The sequence below is a fragment of the Tetrao urogallus genome, assembly GCF_951394365.1.
Source record: "Tetrao urogallus genome assembly, chromosome: 8".
Taxonomy (NCBI): domain Eukaryota; kingdom Metazoa; phylum Chordata; class Aves; order Galliformes; family Phasianidae; genus Tetrao; species Tetrao urogallus.
Window position 1 is genome coordinate 31,792,595 of NC_136821.1, and position 17,400 is coordinate 31,809,994.

At 39.3% G+C, this 17,400-nt stretch overlaps 1 protein-coding gene across 2 annotated transcripts in view; it reads left to right on the forward strand.

Moving 5' to 3' along the window:
• The window catches only part of NCKAP1 (NCK associated protein 1), a gene marked incomplete at both ends in the record, with an annotated part of 53,262 nt that overhangs the window by 23,705 nt on the left and 12,157 nt on the right, over positions 1–17,400 (forward strand). For both annotated transcript variants that reach the window (XM_079539159.1, XM_079539160.1), the window contains 18 exons: positions 401–538; positions 1,196–1,244; positions 1,705–1,861; positions 2,478–2,534; positions 3,209–3,305; positions 3,502–3,608; positions 5,236–5,368; positions 6,720–6,801; positions 7,233–7,291; positions 8,454–8,599; positions 9,811–9,943; positions 11,484–11,603; positions 11,900–12,039; positions 12,871–13,002; positions 13,643–13,861; positions 14,160–14,290; positions 14,656–14,753; positions 16,350–16,443. In XM_079539159.1, coding sequence (XP_079395285.1) covers positions 401–538; positions 1,196–1,244; positions 1,705–1,861; positions 2,478–2,534; positions 3,209–3,305; positions 3,502–3,608; positions 5,236–5,368; positions 6,720–6,801; positions 7,233–7,291; positions 8,454–8,599; positions 9,811–9,943; positions 11,484–11,603; positions 11,900–12,039; positions 12,871–13,002; positions 13,643–13,861; positions 14,160–14,290; positions 14,656–14,753; positions 16,350–16,443 — 2,092 coding nt within the window. The remainder of the gene's footprint in view (positions 1–400; positions 539–1,195; positions 1,245–1,704; positions 1,862–2,477; positions 2,535–3,208; positions 3,306–3,501; positions 3,609–5,235; positions 5,369–6,719; positions 6,802–7,232; positions 7,292–8,453; positions 8,600–9,810; positions 9,944–11,483; positions 11,604–11,899; positions 12,040–12,870; positions 13,003–13,642; positions 13,862–14,159; positions 14,291–14,655; positions 14,754–16,349; positions 16,444–17,400) is intronic.

Sequence of the window (17,400 nt, forward strand, 5' to 3'; positions counted from 1 at the left end):
CCCTCTACTGCTTTCTTCTGAGTCTTCCAATTGTGAGTGGAGAATTTTTTTAACTCCATTTACACAGACAAATAAAAACCTGCTTCTCTTCATCCTTCCCTTCAGCGTAGAATAGTCTTCTCTCTGTGAAACAAATTAGGCACGGTGGCTTTAAACTCAAGTTAAATTTCAGAACTGTTTCATTAAAATAAATTGGTAATTATTGGTAATGACACTGAAAAAAAAACATAATAAAACAATATTCAGTTTCTCTTGTGCTCGAGTTATGGTAGGTTTTGAACTTGAGATATAGAATGTAGCCGTTGGTGTAAGTTTTAATTTCTAATTGCTTTGTGAATTAAGACTCCTGTGCTAATGCGTTACCATAGCTTCTAACCAGTTCTCTTTGTCGCTCTTTCAGTCCCTTTCGGATGCTCTGATTTCACTGCAGATGGTCTATCCTCGAAGAAATCTCTCAGCTGACCAGTGGAGAAACGCACAACTGCTGAGCCTCATCAGTGCCCCCAGTACAATGCTTAATCCTGCACAGTCTGACACAGTATGGCCTTTTAATGTGATATATAAGAGAAAGTTAAGCAAGTTTATCTGTGAAATAACGTAGGGATGATTTGGTTTCGATTTGGTAACCTTTACAAGGTTTCTAATCGGGGAGATAAATAAGTTTGTTGGGCAAATTGCATCCTTTTGTAGATAGAATGTTTCTGTTGAATTAGCCCGTGCCTTCATTTCTGAAATTTGATGAGCAGAAGGTGAAGGGATGTTACTGCTACAGTGTAGAGCGAAGGAATCCTGTGAACTGTCAGATGGCTTGGGGCTGACAGTCTGAAAATCAGAACTGATGCATTCTCTGAAATGTTTACTGTTTTCAATTTTTGTCTCAGTTGGGATAGGAGCAGTCATGTTTTGGGGGAGGAAAATCAAGCAGTTGTCAGATTGTGATTGGGAAACATCACAAGTCTTTTGTTCTTAAATGTAATGTCAAAATATATATATATTTTTTTCAAGGCATTTGCAAGTGTTGGAAGCACATTTAATGTTCCATCTCCTAGTTTCTGAAGCAGTGACTTGTTTAGTAATCAGAAGCAATCTTCCATGGTTCATCAGCATTTAAGACTTATCCCTTTTTCCAGAACGTACTTCTTGTGTAACATGTTGTATACAAATAGTTTGCTGCAAATGACTGTTTTTTCAACAGATGCCATGTGAATACCTCTCTCTGGATGCAATGGAAAAATGGATTATTTGTGAGTAAAATCTTCTGAAATAGCTCATGGTTTTATTAAAAAAAGAGAACTAACATTTAATAGGCAGTTTGTGCTTCTGTGCTGTACAAAAGATTCTAGAGAGCTTGATTTTTATCTTAATTGTATAGATCATGCTCTGTATGTAGTGAAGCTAGAATTGAGCTTATGCTGGAGTGTAGATTGCCGTGAGTTCAGTCTGGATGGTGCCAAAAAAATTGGGGTTATGGTAATTCACATGAAAATATTTGTAAAACTGAGTAATTTCTTACAAACGTGTGAGAATTCTTCTACTGCAGTGTATTGTGGAGTATCTTCATGTGTACGTAACTGCGTGTTTTCTGTTAAGGAGTTGATCAGCAATCTGTTTGTCCGCTTTAAGAGAGAATGCCTATGGTTTCACTGTTCTCTTACTGTCTTTGTGCGTCTTGTTTATGGCACATGATGACGTGAACTTCTGAAGTTGGATTTATTTTGTGCCATGGAGTCCTAAATAGTGACGCAACAGCTTTGAACCTTTGGAAGCTTGCACTTCAAAGCAGCTCTTGCTTGGCTCTGTTTAGAGATGAAGTATTTCATATTCACAAAGCTGCAGAAGACTTATTTGTAAACATACGAGGGTAAGCTTTCATTTTCCTTTTCTTCTTTCTTGTTTTGAGAGTGTACCATTTCTTTAAGAACTAGTCTGAAAGCATCGGTTCTGCTTCAATAGAGCTCCACTTACAGGTAATCCATACCAAAAAAAAAAAGGTTCTTAGTATTGTGGCTGTTCCTTTAACGCATAACTTCCAAGAGCCTGCTTCGTAACTGTCATGTTTTTTGGTTTTGTTTGGTTTTTGTTCTTAGTTGTGAAAATTTCTGGTGAATTGGTCTCTGAAATGGCAAGCATTTAAAATTAGCGCTCATGAATCTAGGGAAGAGAAACGATGTCATGAATGAAGAGTGTGCTTGAAAAGTTGCAAGCTTTTGTCACTGTTTTTACAATACGTCGTGCTTAAACTCGGGCAGAAGGGGAGTCCTCTACCGAAAAGTAGCAGGAGCACTTCAGTAGAGAGTGTTTTTTTTTTTGTCTTGAGTATCTGGTTTAAGCATTGAGATCTGGGTGTGGGAAGAAGTCGTGCTTTGGCTTTCTGCTTGCTTTGGAATTGCAGTTCCTTGCAAGTCCCAGTTACTGCTAGATTGTGCTGCTGTTTTGTTTTTTTTTCTTACCATCTTGGGTTGTTCTTTTACTTACAGCTACAACAAGCGTATTAATGACATCAGAGAGTGTAAAGAAGCTGCTGTTTCACATGCGTGAGTGTCTTAAAGAGTTTTCTGGGGGTTATTAGTGTTGAATTTTCTTTTCATTGCACTTATAAAGACTGTATAAACAGGTCTTGCTGAATCCCAACTTCACTGTGGCTTTTCAAGAGAAACCATACGTTGACTTTTCTGGATTTGCTTACTAATATGCCATTATCAACTGAACTCAGCGAGTCCAATATTGTTTGTCAGATTTTGACAAACAAAAGGGAGGGACATGGTTTAGTCGACAAGTCGAGGGACATGGTTTAGTAGGAGCTATTGGGAATAGGTGAACGGTTGGACTGGGTGATCTTTTAGGTCTTTTCCAACCTTAGTGATTCTATGATTCTATGATTCTATGATTTCCTGAGCATTTGGTTTATATATTCTCTAGTTTCTTTTTGTCTAGTTACTTAATGCAAATGCTAATGGAATAGGAATGTTTGAGTGGACTCAAATGCAAATCTCAGGCTGGAGCAGAGGACTTTGTATTTTAAATTTCACATCACTTCAGGAATATGCAGTGTGGATGATGGAGGTGCTAATTTCAAATGAATCATGTCCTTTGAAATACTGAAATTTTGAAGTTGATGTGATAAGAGGTGCGCCTGAAGTGTCTGGGATGAGTCAAGTGCCTGTGATTTGCATGTTGGATGATGTTTGGATTTGTTCCTTTGATGCAGCGGTTCGATGCACAGAGAGAGACGCAAGTTTTTACGTTCTGCACTCAAAGAACTGGCTACAGTGCTGTCTGATCAGCCAGGCCTGCTGGGCCCCAAGGTAATTACTGGCCTTGTTTCATCTTGCCTTGTAGTTTGTTCGTTGGTAATGCTGTGTCATTTAAGGGAGGGCGAAACCTTCCGTGCTCCTAGGTAAAACCTGCTTTGGTTTTAAGATTCTTTCATTTTTATGTGTCTTAGTGTGCACCAGGTGTCCTACTGTTGTACAAATCTTAAGAATAATTTTTCTTTTTCAGGCACTTTTTGTATTTATGGCATTATCCTTTGCTCGTGATGAAATTATTTGGCTTCTTCGTCACGCAGATAACATGCCAAAGAAGAGCGCAGATGATTTCATAGATAAGTACGTTAACAACTTGTGGTGTGATTGCTTTAATATTTGCAAGAACTTGATGGAGGCAATATATTTGAAGGCAAGGGAATATGAGAAAATGGTAACTTAGTAGGAGAATTGGGACGATTTGGGGACAATACTAATCTTCCCATCAAAACAGAGAATCAGAGGTATTTATTGCGTTAAACTGTTCGACAAATGGTAAAAATTCATTTTCTGCTGAAGATTTATTTGTAAAGGAAAATGATTTTATGACTTAATTTAAGCTTTTTACCCTCTAAGAAAGGAGGGTACGGTCATCTTTATTGACTCTATTGAACAAATTAATGAAGGGGAAAACTAACTGTCCCGGAGATGGATCTGTAGAATGTCTCCTTTATCATAGCAGAGCTGTCACAGCAATCAGACAAGGTTTATTCATATAATATAGTACTAGTGTCATCATAAGCAGAAAGTAAAAATGAGAAGTAAGATTAAGCAATCTTATGAATGTGAGTAGATAGTAGAGAGCTGGTTGTCCATGCGCTGTTTTCAAGATGAGAGAGCACAGCAGTTTGGTCCTGGGAATAAACTCGGAAATCACATCCATTTGACAAGTGACAACCACAAGGGTATTTCTGTAGCTGAAATAGGAAGGTCTTGGGTGTTCTTCTCTGAGCTGTGTGGAAGGGATGCCGTCACTGCAGGTAAATAAGATACCTTTGGAACACGTTTGCAGGAATCAAAATTCGTTTACCTCTCCTGAAGAATAGTAAAGGTGACTTTTATTGTGATTTCTCAGCACTGAAGTTGGAGTAGTTAGCTGCCATTAGAGTTACTCCGTTTGATTGGTAGACGTACCTCACTGTCATATCTCATTTTTGTGTCATGTGCCGTAACCCCAGATTTGAAACTTCACTTCTAACTCCATGTGTTCTTGGGCTTCTCCCAGCTGAGTTCTTGGTCTTGTTTAAATAGGTAAATGTGAGCAGAGTTGGTCCATCAAAAGAAAATGCACGCTGGATAAATTTGTCAAGCCACCTAATTGTTGCTCACATAGTATTGGGCTTAATCCAGGAAGCGATCAGTCTAATAATTGGGAGAGCATTTTAAGCTTTCAGTTTTAGCTAGGAGTGGCAGGTGTTAGGGCACTGGTGTTACTCATAGAAAATTGCTCGTGTTAACTATTTTTAGTTTATTCATGTCTACGTGTGCAGTATCACCTGTGCGGAGGAGGACATCTTAAATCTTGTAAGATAGTGGGTTTGTAGAGTGAAGATCCTCTGACTTGAGCTGAGATAAGCAATTACAGTTCTATTTTTCAGGTTTAAACGCTTAAGCTTTTTCTTTTAAATTGACCATTGTGAAAGGGCTTCTTCAGAAAGAAATGGGTCGATACAGGAACCTTTGAGGATTACTGTGAGGGGGATCCTTTTAACTTATTTCTATGTGAGTGGGTTGTACCTTACCAAGAAGATTTCTTACGAAAATATTATATAATATGTGAGGTAATATTTTAATACAGAAGTTAACTGTAAATAACAGTTTTAAAAGCAAGGTTTAGGAGGAAATCCCCATGGGAAGCATTGCACTGATAGAAGTCTTTAATATTTTTCATGCTCTGTGTTCGTAAGCTTTCCTTTGTCTCTTTGCATAGGCACATAGCTGAGCTGATCTTCTACATGGAAGAGCTCAGAGCACATGTGCGAAAATACGGGCCTGTGATGCAGAGATACTACGTGCAGTATCTGTCTGGCTTTGATGCGGTGGTCTTGAATGAGCTTGTTCAGGTATGGCAGTGGTGTGGGTGGGTTCTGGGTTTTTTGTCCAAAATGTCTTGAAACCTGTTTTGGTTTTGTGGGTTTTGATTACCGTCATGGAACGAGGCCGACTATCTGAGCATACTGTTTAATTCTGGGATTTAGACTCGTGCCTTTGCTTGCTGTATGAACACCACAGTGTTATGAAGCAGTGTTCTTTTTAGAGACCTTCCTTTCTCCTCAAGGAGCAAGCTGTAATTTATTTTAATATTAGACTGTACGGACAGGCGAGAATTTCTTGAAAGGCTTCTCCTGGGGGCCCGGGGTTCCTTTCAACGTTTTCAGGGATTCCTCTGCTTTACTATTGAGCAAGATAGAGTTTTGCTCTGCTACTTTTGAGAGGGGATAAAACGATTTGTGCTTGCAACAGTGTCAAGCTGATCTTGCTCCCTATGATTCTTTTATATACAATGTTTCTTCTTTGAAGTCTTGTGAGAGCAGAAGTGCTGCCTAAATAATGCTTTTAATGCTGTTTAATGCTCTTGCTTTCTGACACAATGGAGAAAATACGGCCGGTGTCATTGAACAGGTGGTGACAAGTGAAACAGACAGAAACAAGAATCCCAGGCATCCTTTTGTAATATACTCTATAAATAAGTGGCTTCTCTTGTTCAGCATCAGTGTATTGAAGAAGTAATTTAAGTATTTGAAGTCGGTGCTGTATCATTCCAGTGAAGAGTTACCAGTCTGCATTCCTGTTTGCTCCCAGAAAAAAATGGACAAGTGAGGTAGCTTGACATGCTTAAACCTGAATATGAAGTCAAACATTTGTAGGTGTCACCAGAGACGGTTTTAATGTGGTTTCCTTTGTTACCTTTCTCATCACTGCAAGTGAATACGCAGTGGGGAGTTTCTGAGCTGCCTAGGAGCTGATGTAGCGTCACTTAGCCCTGTGCTGTCAAAACTCTCACTCTTCTTGAGGCTGACAAATACCTGTCAGGATTTCTCAAGTGCTTTGATTAGATTTCCAAGTGACCACGAGGTGGAGCCCAAATTCAGTGAACACAGGAGCTACTCAAACTGGAGAAGCTTTTGTTGAATATTAAGCTTTTTTGTTGTTTTCAAAGGTAACTTTCATACTTGAAGTAGTGCATCAGTGACCAGAAGGTGGAACTTGTCTCCTCTGCTGTTCATTTTAACAAACTACTCAAACTATTTCTGTATCCATTTATGTTACTGTTGTTTAAATGGTTAAATGTATCTGAACCCTTGGTTTTACTTTTAATTATATGAACCTTATATTCAAAATTCAAAAATATGAATTTTTACAGTCTTTTATAAATGAGGTTTAAAATAATGGTTGTTACTATTACTGTTTCAGAATCTTTCAGTGTGCCCAGAGGATGAATCAATCATCATGTCCTCGTTTGTAAACACCATGACTTCGCTAAGCGTGAAGCAAGGTAAGTCTATTCCTATGACCCTGGGGGAAAATGGTAACCAAATGAGATGTTCTTCTGGAAAGCTTCATGGCTTTCTGTTTGGTGCAATCAGTGCTAGGAGATAAACGGCATAAACTCAACCGGTTTCCTTGTTCCCGTTCCATTATGGTATCTGCTTCTTGCTCTGTGTCCCTTTTCCTGGGCAGGTCTGTACAGATAAGGCTTCTGAAAAACACTATTTGAAGAACACCAGCTTTAATTTAGAAAGGATATTATACATGTTCTTATTTAAGTATTTCGGTTCCTTTTAGCGTGGTTGTGCTGGGTTGAAATTATTAGGTAAAGGAGGTTCACTGGCCATGTAGCTTATTACTCGTTTAGTGTTTCTGAATTGCTGTAGTTATTTCCCTTGAGTTTTTACATTCTGTGTTTTCCCTTCATTTTTCTTTCAGTTGAAGATGGGGAGGTATTTGACTTCAGAGGAATGAGATTAGATTGGTTTAGATTGCAGGTAAGACTTTGTATGTCTGCATGACATGTAACTTGAGCACGCTTTGGTTTCGAGTTATGACTCACTGCTGCTGCAAGTAGACGACAGGCTACATTAGGATATTCATCACAGTTTAAAATCCAACAAATACACCAGATAATTTGCTGTGTTTTGATGTAACTTAGTTTTTACCTTTCCATCGCATACTTTTTGCAAATAATTCTTTGGAGAACTTATAACAGTTTGGGAATGGAATGCCTTGAGGATGAGTGCTTTGTTGGCAGCTGTGCTCTGTGCAGAGTACGATTCAGCCTGCTCAGCTACGGGCAGGTAGAGACGGTTCAGTGAGATCACTTCTGTGTGCTGAGGTCATGCTGTGTCGTGTCACTGTCGTGTCACTGTCGTGTCACTGTCGTGTCACTGTCGTGTCACTGTCGTGTCACTGTCGTGTCACTGTCGTGTCACTGTCGTGTCACTGTCGTGTCACTGTCGTGTCACTGTCGTGTCACTGTCGTGTCACTGTCGTGTCACTGTCGTGTCACTGTCGTGTCACTGTCGTGTCACTGTCGTGTCACTGTCGTGTCACTGTCGTGTCACTGTCGTGTCACTGTCGTGTCACTGTCGTGTCACTGTCGTGTCACTGTCGTGTCACTGTCGTGTCACTGTCGTGTCACTGTCGTGTCACTGTCGTGTCACTGTCGTGTCACTGTCGTGTCACTGTCGTGTCACTGTCGTGTCACTGTCGTGTCACTGTCGTGTCACTGTCGTGTCACTGTCGTGTCACTGTCGTTGTAGTAAAAGGGGCAATATGTTCAGACAATAAATTATTGATCTCCATTTTAGATAGACGTCACGTTTTCATGTATTTGAAATACTTTCTTCCTCGTGTGTACCAGAACATGAATATTAAAAAGCATGGGGGCAGGTTGTGTAAACTTGATTCCGCTCGTGTGCATACGTGTTTTGTCATTGCTTTCCTGCCTGAGTTCATCTGTGCCTTGCTGTCATACTCAAGGCGTTTGCTGAAAATACAGCAGAAGCACAAAATAGTCTTTGTAAAGTCTTTAAAAACACTTGTTCCATGCATAGCATAGTAAGTGCTTAACCTTTGTTTTGGGCAATAGCAATGACATTTGCAGGAAAAGCAACAGTAGGTTTATTTTTTTCTCTTGTTTCTGTCCAGGCCTACACCAGTGTCTCTAAAGCTTCTCTTGGACTGGCAGACCACAGGGAATTAGGCAAAATGATGAATACAATCATTTTCCACACAAAAATGGTAGATTCTTTGGTGGAGATGTTGGTTGAAACCTCAGATCTTTCTATATTTTGGTAAGTTACAAAGCTGAGCATAGTTTTTTGATAATTGATTGATTTGTTTTTTGCAAGTTCAAGTTTCAACTAATAAGCTTTGTAGGAGGATACTTCAGTGGGAGAATCAAATGAAATTCTGGTTAACTGTTATTTTTCTCTGAGAGGGTTGGTGTTTTAGAGTTTGGGGTTTGTAATTTGCACTTTGTTTTGTTCTAACCTTAACACAAAGTTTGTGTGCCTTTTATTTCCAAGAACAGCAGCACTCAACAGAATTGCTTATTTGTGTAGGTAGCGTGGCCTAATGGGCTTCGATGGAGGATGGTGTGCACCGATTCTCCTTTGGGCAAGAAAAAGCAGTTGATTGCTTTCTCTTAATCTTCTCCTGTTCCCAAACAGAAAGAGCCAGCCTTGCATTGCCACTTGTATAATGGTTTTTTGTAGGTTGCTTTCAGTTTTATTTCTTTGTTTTCCTAAGTTTTCCAGCGTTACTTTGATTTGGAAAAAGTAAATGAATGATGTCTTGCTCATGAAAAAAGCTCTGTGAGAACAGGAGCAGGAAGCAGACAGATGAGAATCTTTCTGTGACTAAGGTCAAATAAGTACGTTTGCAATATCTGCAGTAGTTGAAATAAATCATTGAAGTTCCAGTGTGAAAATACTGTCCTTTGAGAAGCTTTCTCAGTGACACTCTAGGTGATTCTTTGTCAGTTTCAAGTGGAGGAAATACAAACTTCTAGGGGTTAGATGAAACTGTGAAAGTTGTCTTCATATGGTTGTTGTTTGTGTTGAAAGGAGACTCGTGTACTTTCTCTTTTTTTTGCATGTGTTAAGATATTTTTTTTCTGAAGCTGGCTTAAAAAGAAGCAGCCGTGGAATACGTGTCGTCTTCGTGTTCACCAGAATTAATTTGATGAAAGTATTTGTGAAGATGTGTCAGATGCTTCAAACAGCCACATAACTGATCTGGGGTCACTTGTGAATTCTTCCGTAACAAATTGTAGCAAAAGCTCCAAATTCTTGCAGCGCCTGCATGTCAAACATCAGAATAAAAATGGTAGCATAATAAGAGATGTAAACAAGATGTGTCTTTGAAAGCATTATGCACTTTTTGATATCACGTATGTTGTAATGACGTACCTGGCATTAGCAGCAGATGCGATTTGTGTAAGGAGACTTGCTTTGCAAGAGACTTATGCGTGTATTCCATTAAATTGTCTATTTCTGGTCAGTTTTTATAGCCGTGCTTTTGAGAAGATGTTTCAGCAGTGTTTGGAGCTTCCCTCTCAATCAAGATACTCAATTGCATTCCCGCTACTTTGTACTCATTTTATGAGCTGCACCCACGAACTGTGCCCAGAAGAGGTAATTTCTCAAAACATTGTCTTGGATGTTAACAGCTCAGGCTTAAAGTGGGAAGAACTGGTGCTCAGGACTGCAAGGTATTTGTTGTGGCGGCGTGGGATTAGAGGAAGGAAAGCGGTAAAAAAGGGAAGTTCAAGTAAGGGAAGTTCAGCACTTGACTGAGCTCAGAATTGTTTTCTGGAGTATGATTATCTTTGCTTTAAAGAGAGGTTGAGTTAAGGTATGAAGGTGAAATTGCTTTTTTGAGTCATCCAGGCTTGGGTGCTGATACGTGCTGTATGCCTGTTAAACTTGTAAGCAGCAGTTTTTCCTTCATTGTTTATAAACTTGTTGTTCTAAAAGTGAAAAGGCAAGTTGGGAATTCCTAATGGTTTTGTTATACTGTTCTCCTTAGCAGGTCTTTAAGAACGTAATCCCAAGTGATACAGAGTATTACTGTGAGCATTCACATAGTTGTATTTTCTTTTCTGGTTAGTAACAGAAATGCAAGGTGTGGAGCGTTGCTTCCAAAACATTGATTCTTTGTTAAACCAAGTTTCATTCTGAGGAAATTTTTTGTAATTTTGTGTAATGAAATAGATCCTTTAGTACCTTGCCTGTATGCTCGTAGACATTGGAATTACCCAGGGTTAGCATGGGCAGTCTGGTGTAGTGCTTGTCAAAGTGGCTTTTCATTCTTAAGTGTTAAATGGAGTTGTTAGGTCTGTTATACTATACATAGTGTGAGGTCTTCCTTATTTATGTTTGGCAACTATGGCAAAGCTTTCAGGAAAGCTTCTCTTCAGGACAGGAAAAGTCTTTCAGAACCATTCTAGTACCATTTAGCAGTCGGTGGCTGAAGTTCACTAGGTGCTTGTTGCTGTGAATTCAGCTGGAGCAAGCGTGTACTGCCACAGCCAACAGAAGTGTTATTTCAGCATATGAGTTGCATCACTTAGTAGCTATTATAGTTTTGGAGAAATAATCCTCAGTGTGTGCTGTACCATGTGTGGTAGTGTGGCTGTTGCAAAGTAAGCATTAGTGGTAAAAGAAGCATTTCATGAAGACAGAAGGCTGTACTTGTGTGGATCCTGTACAGAGAAACCAAGTCCAGGAATGTATGCAGCAGGGCTTTGTAATTTGACTTCTTTGAGGGTATGAATGACGCTGTGTGCTTCTGCTGTAGCTTAAGTTATGTATTCTTTTTTTCTTCATTGATTTGTACCAATACTAAATCTGAGATTTGCAGAAACCTAGAGTATTGGGTGCTTCAGATGTAGTTCAGAATTGATGATGAAAATCTGTTCAGAAAAACTTGTCTTCTTTCACAGAAATTTTTGCTTTTTTAATTTATAACGGTGAGAATTTCACAGTTCAGGATGTCTGAGTAAAAAAAAAATATCATGGAGGATGAAAGGAGCTGAGGTTATTAAGGACTTAATAGTGTGTTATTTGTCACTTCAGTTCTGAGTGTGAATGAGCTGCAGAACCACGTGTGCATTTTTTGATGAGTGTGGAACTAAGAGGAAAGTGACGATGAGCTGGTATGCTTTTTTAACAGCGGCATCACATTGGAGATCGCAGCCTTTCCTTATGTAACATGTTTCTGGATGAAATGGCTAAGCAAGCTCGCAATCTTATCACAGATATTTGCACAGAACAGTGTACGCTGAGTGATCAGGTGAGTATTTTTTTGTCTCTTTAATCCCCTTTGGAGGCTTTCTAGTTACTTTGACTTAGTGAACTGCTGTAGCTCTGTTTCCTTTTCACCTCTTTTTCTCTGACCTGAGGATGCTCTGTTTATGAAGTGGTAAGTGGTTTGAAGAAGGCATTTGATATCAAACTGTATAGTTAGTAATCGAAGGAGATGCTCTTTGTGTTGTGAAGTCTCCACCTACGTGTGAGCTTATTTTTTATCTCATTGCTGCTGTGATGTTGGATTTTAACTGTGGGGGGTGATTTCTTTCTCTCTACTAGTTGCTGCCAAAGCATTGTGCCAAAACCATCAGTCAAGCAGTGAACAAAAAATCGAAAAAACAGACGGGAAAGAAAGGAGAACCTGAAAGGGAGAAACCAGGAGTAGAAAGCATGAGAAAAAACAGATTGGTCGTAACAAAGTAAGCTGCTCTCCTGTTCCTTTCCCCATGATTCCCCAGTCAAAACTCGTGATTTTTACTTGCTGCTTATATTCTTTCAGGAAAACTGACCGTAAATACCATAACTTCCTAGTTTGCGAACATAAAATACTCATATCTTGTACGGACACTGAAATTTCTTACTCAGAGTGGTGGGAATGTGTAACTCTTACTAATCACTGTGGCTGTTTTCTTTCTTGAGCAGAAAGGGTCTGTTCCCATGCTGTAGGTAGGTTTCCTGTAGTCCTATCAACTGAGCAAGTGGGAGTCCCGAGGCGCGGATGGCATTTTTTGGTTCTGCCTTGCTTAACGCTGTTAGCTGGATAATGTACAGATTGGGCTGAAAGTTTGCCGCCTCTATCTGCGGAGATGGGGAGGCTTTCTTGTTAGTAGCCATAAGAAAACTGAAAACCCTAGCTAACTAGGAAAAAATCAAGGCCCATTGGAAAGAGAGGGAGAGATGAATAAATCCAGCTTGGGGTGTAAGAGGTGACAGAGGAGGAAAAGCAGCAAGGTAGGAAATAATTGCTAGGAAAAGATCACAGGGCAAGACTGTAGAGGTTGAAGTAAAAGGAGGAAGAGAGCTGTGGGAGAGGACAAGAGATGTTCAGTATTGTCTCTGGAAATGGCTAAATGCACACATGCTGCTGAGACAGAATTACAGTTGCAACAACCACGCGTCAGCTCAGCTTGTGTAGACAAGTTGAGAGAGTAGAGCTGTAGGTGACCTTGAGGCATCTTCCATCTGTATATGCTTTCTATGATAATATGTTACATTAAATATGTTTTTAATTTCTTATTGACTTCTTAAAGCCTGGACAAACTGCACACTGCACTTTCTGAGCTCTGCTTCTCAATCAATTATGTTCCAAACATGGTGGTTTGGGAGCACACGTTTACCCCAAGAGAATATTTAACGTCTCACCTGGAAATCCGCTTTACCAAGTAAGAAATAATGTTAAGATAAATGTATTCATAAAACAAGGTAAGTCGGTCTTGGTTTGATATTAGATGTATTGGATGCTTGCTACTTAAGATTAGTTTTAAAGGAAGGTTGCGAAGCTCTGAAGTCATATTCCTACTAAGATTCACTTAACTTTGTGGAGACTTCCGTGTATTGAAATGAATATCATCTACTGAATAGCCTGATCCTGCATTCCTAGTCCTGTTTCTTTTGGTAGGAGCTGGTGATACCTATAAGGCATTTATAGTGTTGCTACAATTTTTTTTTTATTATTATTATTTTTTTTTTTTTTTGCACAGTATGGGGCATTGTTTCAAATATTTGGGTTAACTGGTCTGCAGGAAGGGAAATCGAAATATCAGAACTCGGTAGCAGACAAAGATAACAGAAAATTTTATTACTGTGATTCTTGAAGTTTAAAAAAAAAAAAAAAAAAAAACCAAAAAAAAAAAAAAAACCTTGTCACTTGCTTCACTCATCTGTTCTTACCTTTATCTTCACATCATTATTTCCAGAGCTGCTAGTTGTAAATATTAAAGTGATTAATGATGAACAGTTTTTGATCTGCATCTTGGCTTAACCCTTCTAAGAAAGGCATGTAATTCCTTTTGTTTCTAAAAGGTCAATCGTTGGAATGACTATGTATAATCAAGCAACACAGGAGATTGCAAAGCCTTCAGAGCTGTTGACCAGTGTCAGAGCCTATATGACGGTCCTGCAGTCAATAGAAAACTATGTACAGATTGACATTACGCGAGTATTTAACAATGTTCTGCTTCAGCAGACCCAGCATTTAGATAGCCATGGTGAGCCAACCATTACCAGTCTGTACACAAATTGGTAAGTAACTGGACGAACGCTTTTTATGAGCTTTGGTTATTACTTCTATTTTATTAAAAAAGCAAGCATTAGTGAACCGGTTTCTGAAATTTTTAAATTCCAGATTCCTTATGTTTACTGTTCTTGATCCTGTTAAGAACACTCAAAAATGTAGAATAAAATGTAGTTATCAGCTCAACTGTGCAAGTAAAAAGCCTACAGGCTTTGCTGTTCCTTTATCACACAAGTGTACTGCATCTTTGTAGAGGTATCTACGAATGTATGTCTCCATCTTAAAACTTTTTCCCTTTCTGATAAGGTATTTGGAAACATTGCTAAGGCAAGTCAGCAATGGTCACATAGCCTATTTTCCAGCTATGAAGGCATTTGTGAATTTGCCAACCGAAAATGAATTAACATTTAATGCTGAGGAATACTCTGACATATCAGGTAAACTTTGCTCGATGTTCCTATTGAACGTTTGTGAGGGATAAGTGTAGCTTCAGTGATTAGAACTACAGTAGCTCCTGAAGCATTTTCTGAGACTGCTCTTGTTAACTTTCAGAGTATTTTCATTTAATTTTATTTCTGCTGTCTCTGTGCCTTGAAGTAGCTCATTTTCTTTTTGTCAAAAAATAAAAAATAAAAAACAGAAATAGGAGAATGGTGTGTCAGTGACTGCTGCTTCAGTTCTCAAATCTGAAATGCAGTTTTGAGATAAGAGCTTTGTAATTAAAACACTAATTGTTCATATGTTATGAGCATCAAATAACTGAGGAAGGAATGTTTGAAAAACAGTTTGTTTTATTTCTCAGAAATGAGAGCCCTGTCTGAACTCCTGGGACCATATGGCATGAAGTTCCTCAGTGAAAGTCTGATGTGGCACATTTCTTCGCAGGTTGCTGAGCTTAAGGTAATCCTGGGGAACTCATAGGTGAAAAGAAGGGTGGGTTTGTGTTTCAGCTTCCTGTCGGACGTTTAATAGCTGTTTGTGTGCTATCCTTCTGAAGTGACTGCATGACACGAATGGTAAAGCTGTGCATTTGTACTTCACTGTGTATTGCACTTGTACGTGTGGTACATCTGTATACCACACTCCTCAGCAGCTGAGTGGGCAGGCTCTGTTCGTTTACTGTAATGAGTTCTCTGTAGCTATTTGTGTGCTGCTTTATTAAAAATGCAGTCAGTACTTAGAAGAGACTTTGACTTTATCTGCATCAGCCAGTATGAGCATACTGAGCCTTTAGAAGCATAGTTTTCTGCGATGTCTCTGGTTACATCTTCAAGCATCTTGTTTTATCTGTCAGCACTGTGAATTTTAGTGTTGCTGAGTTGCTTAGAACATATGGAGCCCAAAAAGATGTGAAGCTTTCCATTGATTGAGAAGGGATGCTCATGTTTGCCCAGATGCCACGAGAGGGATGCAGGTGATCGATATGAAGCCGGTGGGCTTGTTGATTCTTTGTGCGCATTCCAGCTGTTGAGTTTTAGAATGAGATTTGCCAGGTGAGAAGGCTGAGAATTGAGGGTTAAATTTTGTCACTCCTGGCAATGCACAGTGACATCTGTCATGTTTCAAGCAAAACTGAAGGTCACTGGAGAGATGTTTTTTGGTTGCTTCTGTCTTCGCCCATTTCTCATTGTCCTGCTTCCTTAAAATCAGCTTATTTGTTATTGTAGCTCTGTGGTTTTTTTAGAAAAACAACTTTAAATTGTTTCTGAGATTGTTTTCTGATACTGGTAAGGATAAGCAAAACATAAGGTGGATCCACGTGCACATGAGCACATAGTTGGAGGAAAAAAGTAATAAAATGTTCATCTGCTTGGCTCAGATACGGTTGGCCTTAAAGAGAGCACTGAGAAACATCTGTGTTTGGGGATAAGAAGCACCAAGAGAATAGGAACGGGGAATTTATTAAGAGTAGGATTCAGCGTGCTTGCTTTTGCTTCCTGGACCAGGTGTTGGTTTTCTATCCGGAGTTCAAGCGAGAGGGGGTAGGAAGTTGGCTTCAGTTAACTGTTTGAACTGTTTTCCTGCCTGTCCCTTTTAAATCTTAAGCCAATATGCTGGTTATTTTTGTGAAGCTGAGAGCTTGACTCAGTAGTGGCATGTGGGCTATTGCTTTCAGTCTTGCATTTTGTAGAGCTTTGAGGAGTTGAAATTCAAATGTCGTGTATCAGCCAGATTCCAATACATCAATTGATTTAAAATGGCCCAGCTTGATTTCAGTGTAAACTGGTGATCTGTTTTGCTTTCTGGCTTTCAGCATAGGAATTTGTTTTTTGGCTTTGTGCATACACTCTTGCAATTTCCTGGAAGCGGTTAGTTTGCATCTTCTATAGCTTATTTCATAGGATTATGGAATTGCTGTTCTTCCCTTGCTTCTCAGTGGAAATAAAGAAGTGGGAAGAAGTACCCCCAGTAAAGCGTTTATGTTATTAACCTATCAGAATAGGTTATATAGCTATATAGGTAATATAGCTGACCTGAGTCTTTGCTTCTCTTTAGAAACTTGTGGTGGAGAACGTTGAAGTTCTGACACAAATGAGGACCAGCTTTGACAAGCCAGACCAGATGGCAGCACTCTTCAAAAGACTATCATGTGGGTAACTAGTAGGGTCCTTACTAAAGATGTAGCATGGTTTCTATCCTTATCTTTTGTAAACACCTTCAAAATGAATATCTCTGTATGAAGTTGACAGAAGCACAGAATCATAGCATGGTTTGGGTTGGAAGGGACCTTTAATATCCTCTAGTTCCAACCCCCTGCTGTAGGCAGGGACACCTCCCACTAGACCAGGTTGCTCACAGCCCCATCCAGCCTGGCCTCGAATGCTTCCAGAGAGGGGGCATTCACAGCCTCACTGGGCAACCTGCTCCAGAATCTCACCACCCTCACAGTAAAGAGTGGTGAGATGTATGCTACTTCTTCTGGATGTGAAATGATTGTTCCTTTTTCCATGTGTGAACTCATAAGCTGATGGACCTTTTCAAAGCACTCTGGTCCCTCTCTGCCACAGACAAAATGGGATCTCAGCATAGGTGCTATGTGATGAGCTTGTAGCAACATTTTTTCATCAGGGCTGATAACGTCCATCTGTGACAACAATACTCGGAGTGAATGCATAGATGTAAATAGGAAGCACTACTTTCTTGATAGGTATCTTTCTGATGCCTTTGCGTTATGTTATTTGAAAGGATTTCCACAATGTAATTAGCAGTTATTTCTAACAATTAATTGTTACAGTGATATGTTTTGGCCTCAAGAAAACACAGCTCTAGTGTTAGCATTGAATACCACTATCTGTGTGTAACAGACTTCATTTGTGGAATGGCTTACAGGGAATGTCTTCAGGAAATCTCATCATCAAATCAGATATAAAAACCTGCTTAAGCTCGTTTATTTTGGCTCTGAAATGCCGATGTTTCAATATCGTGCTATTTGCAGCATTTTGATTTTTTCTTTCTCGTTTTTTTTTTTTTAATTATTTTATATTTCTCATTGAATTGAGCTTGTAAACTTGAGTAGGTTTTTGTTTACTGTTGTTCTCGTTCCTCT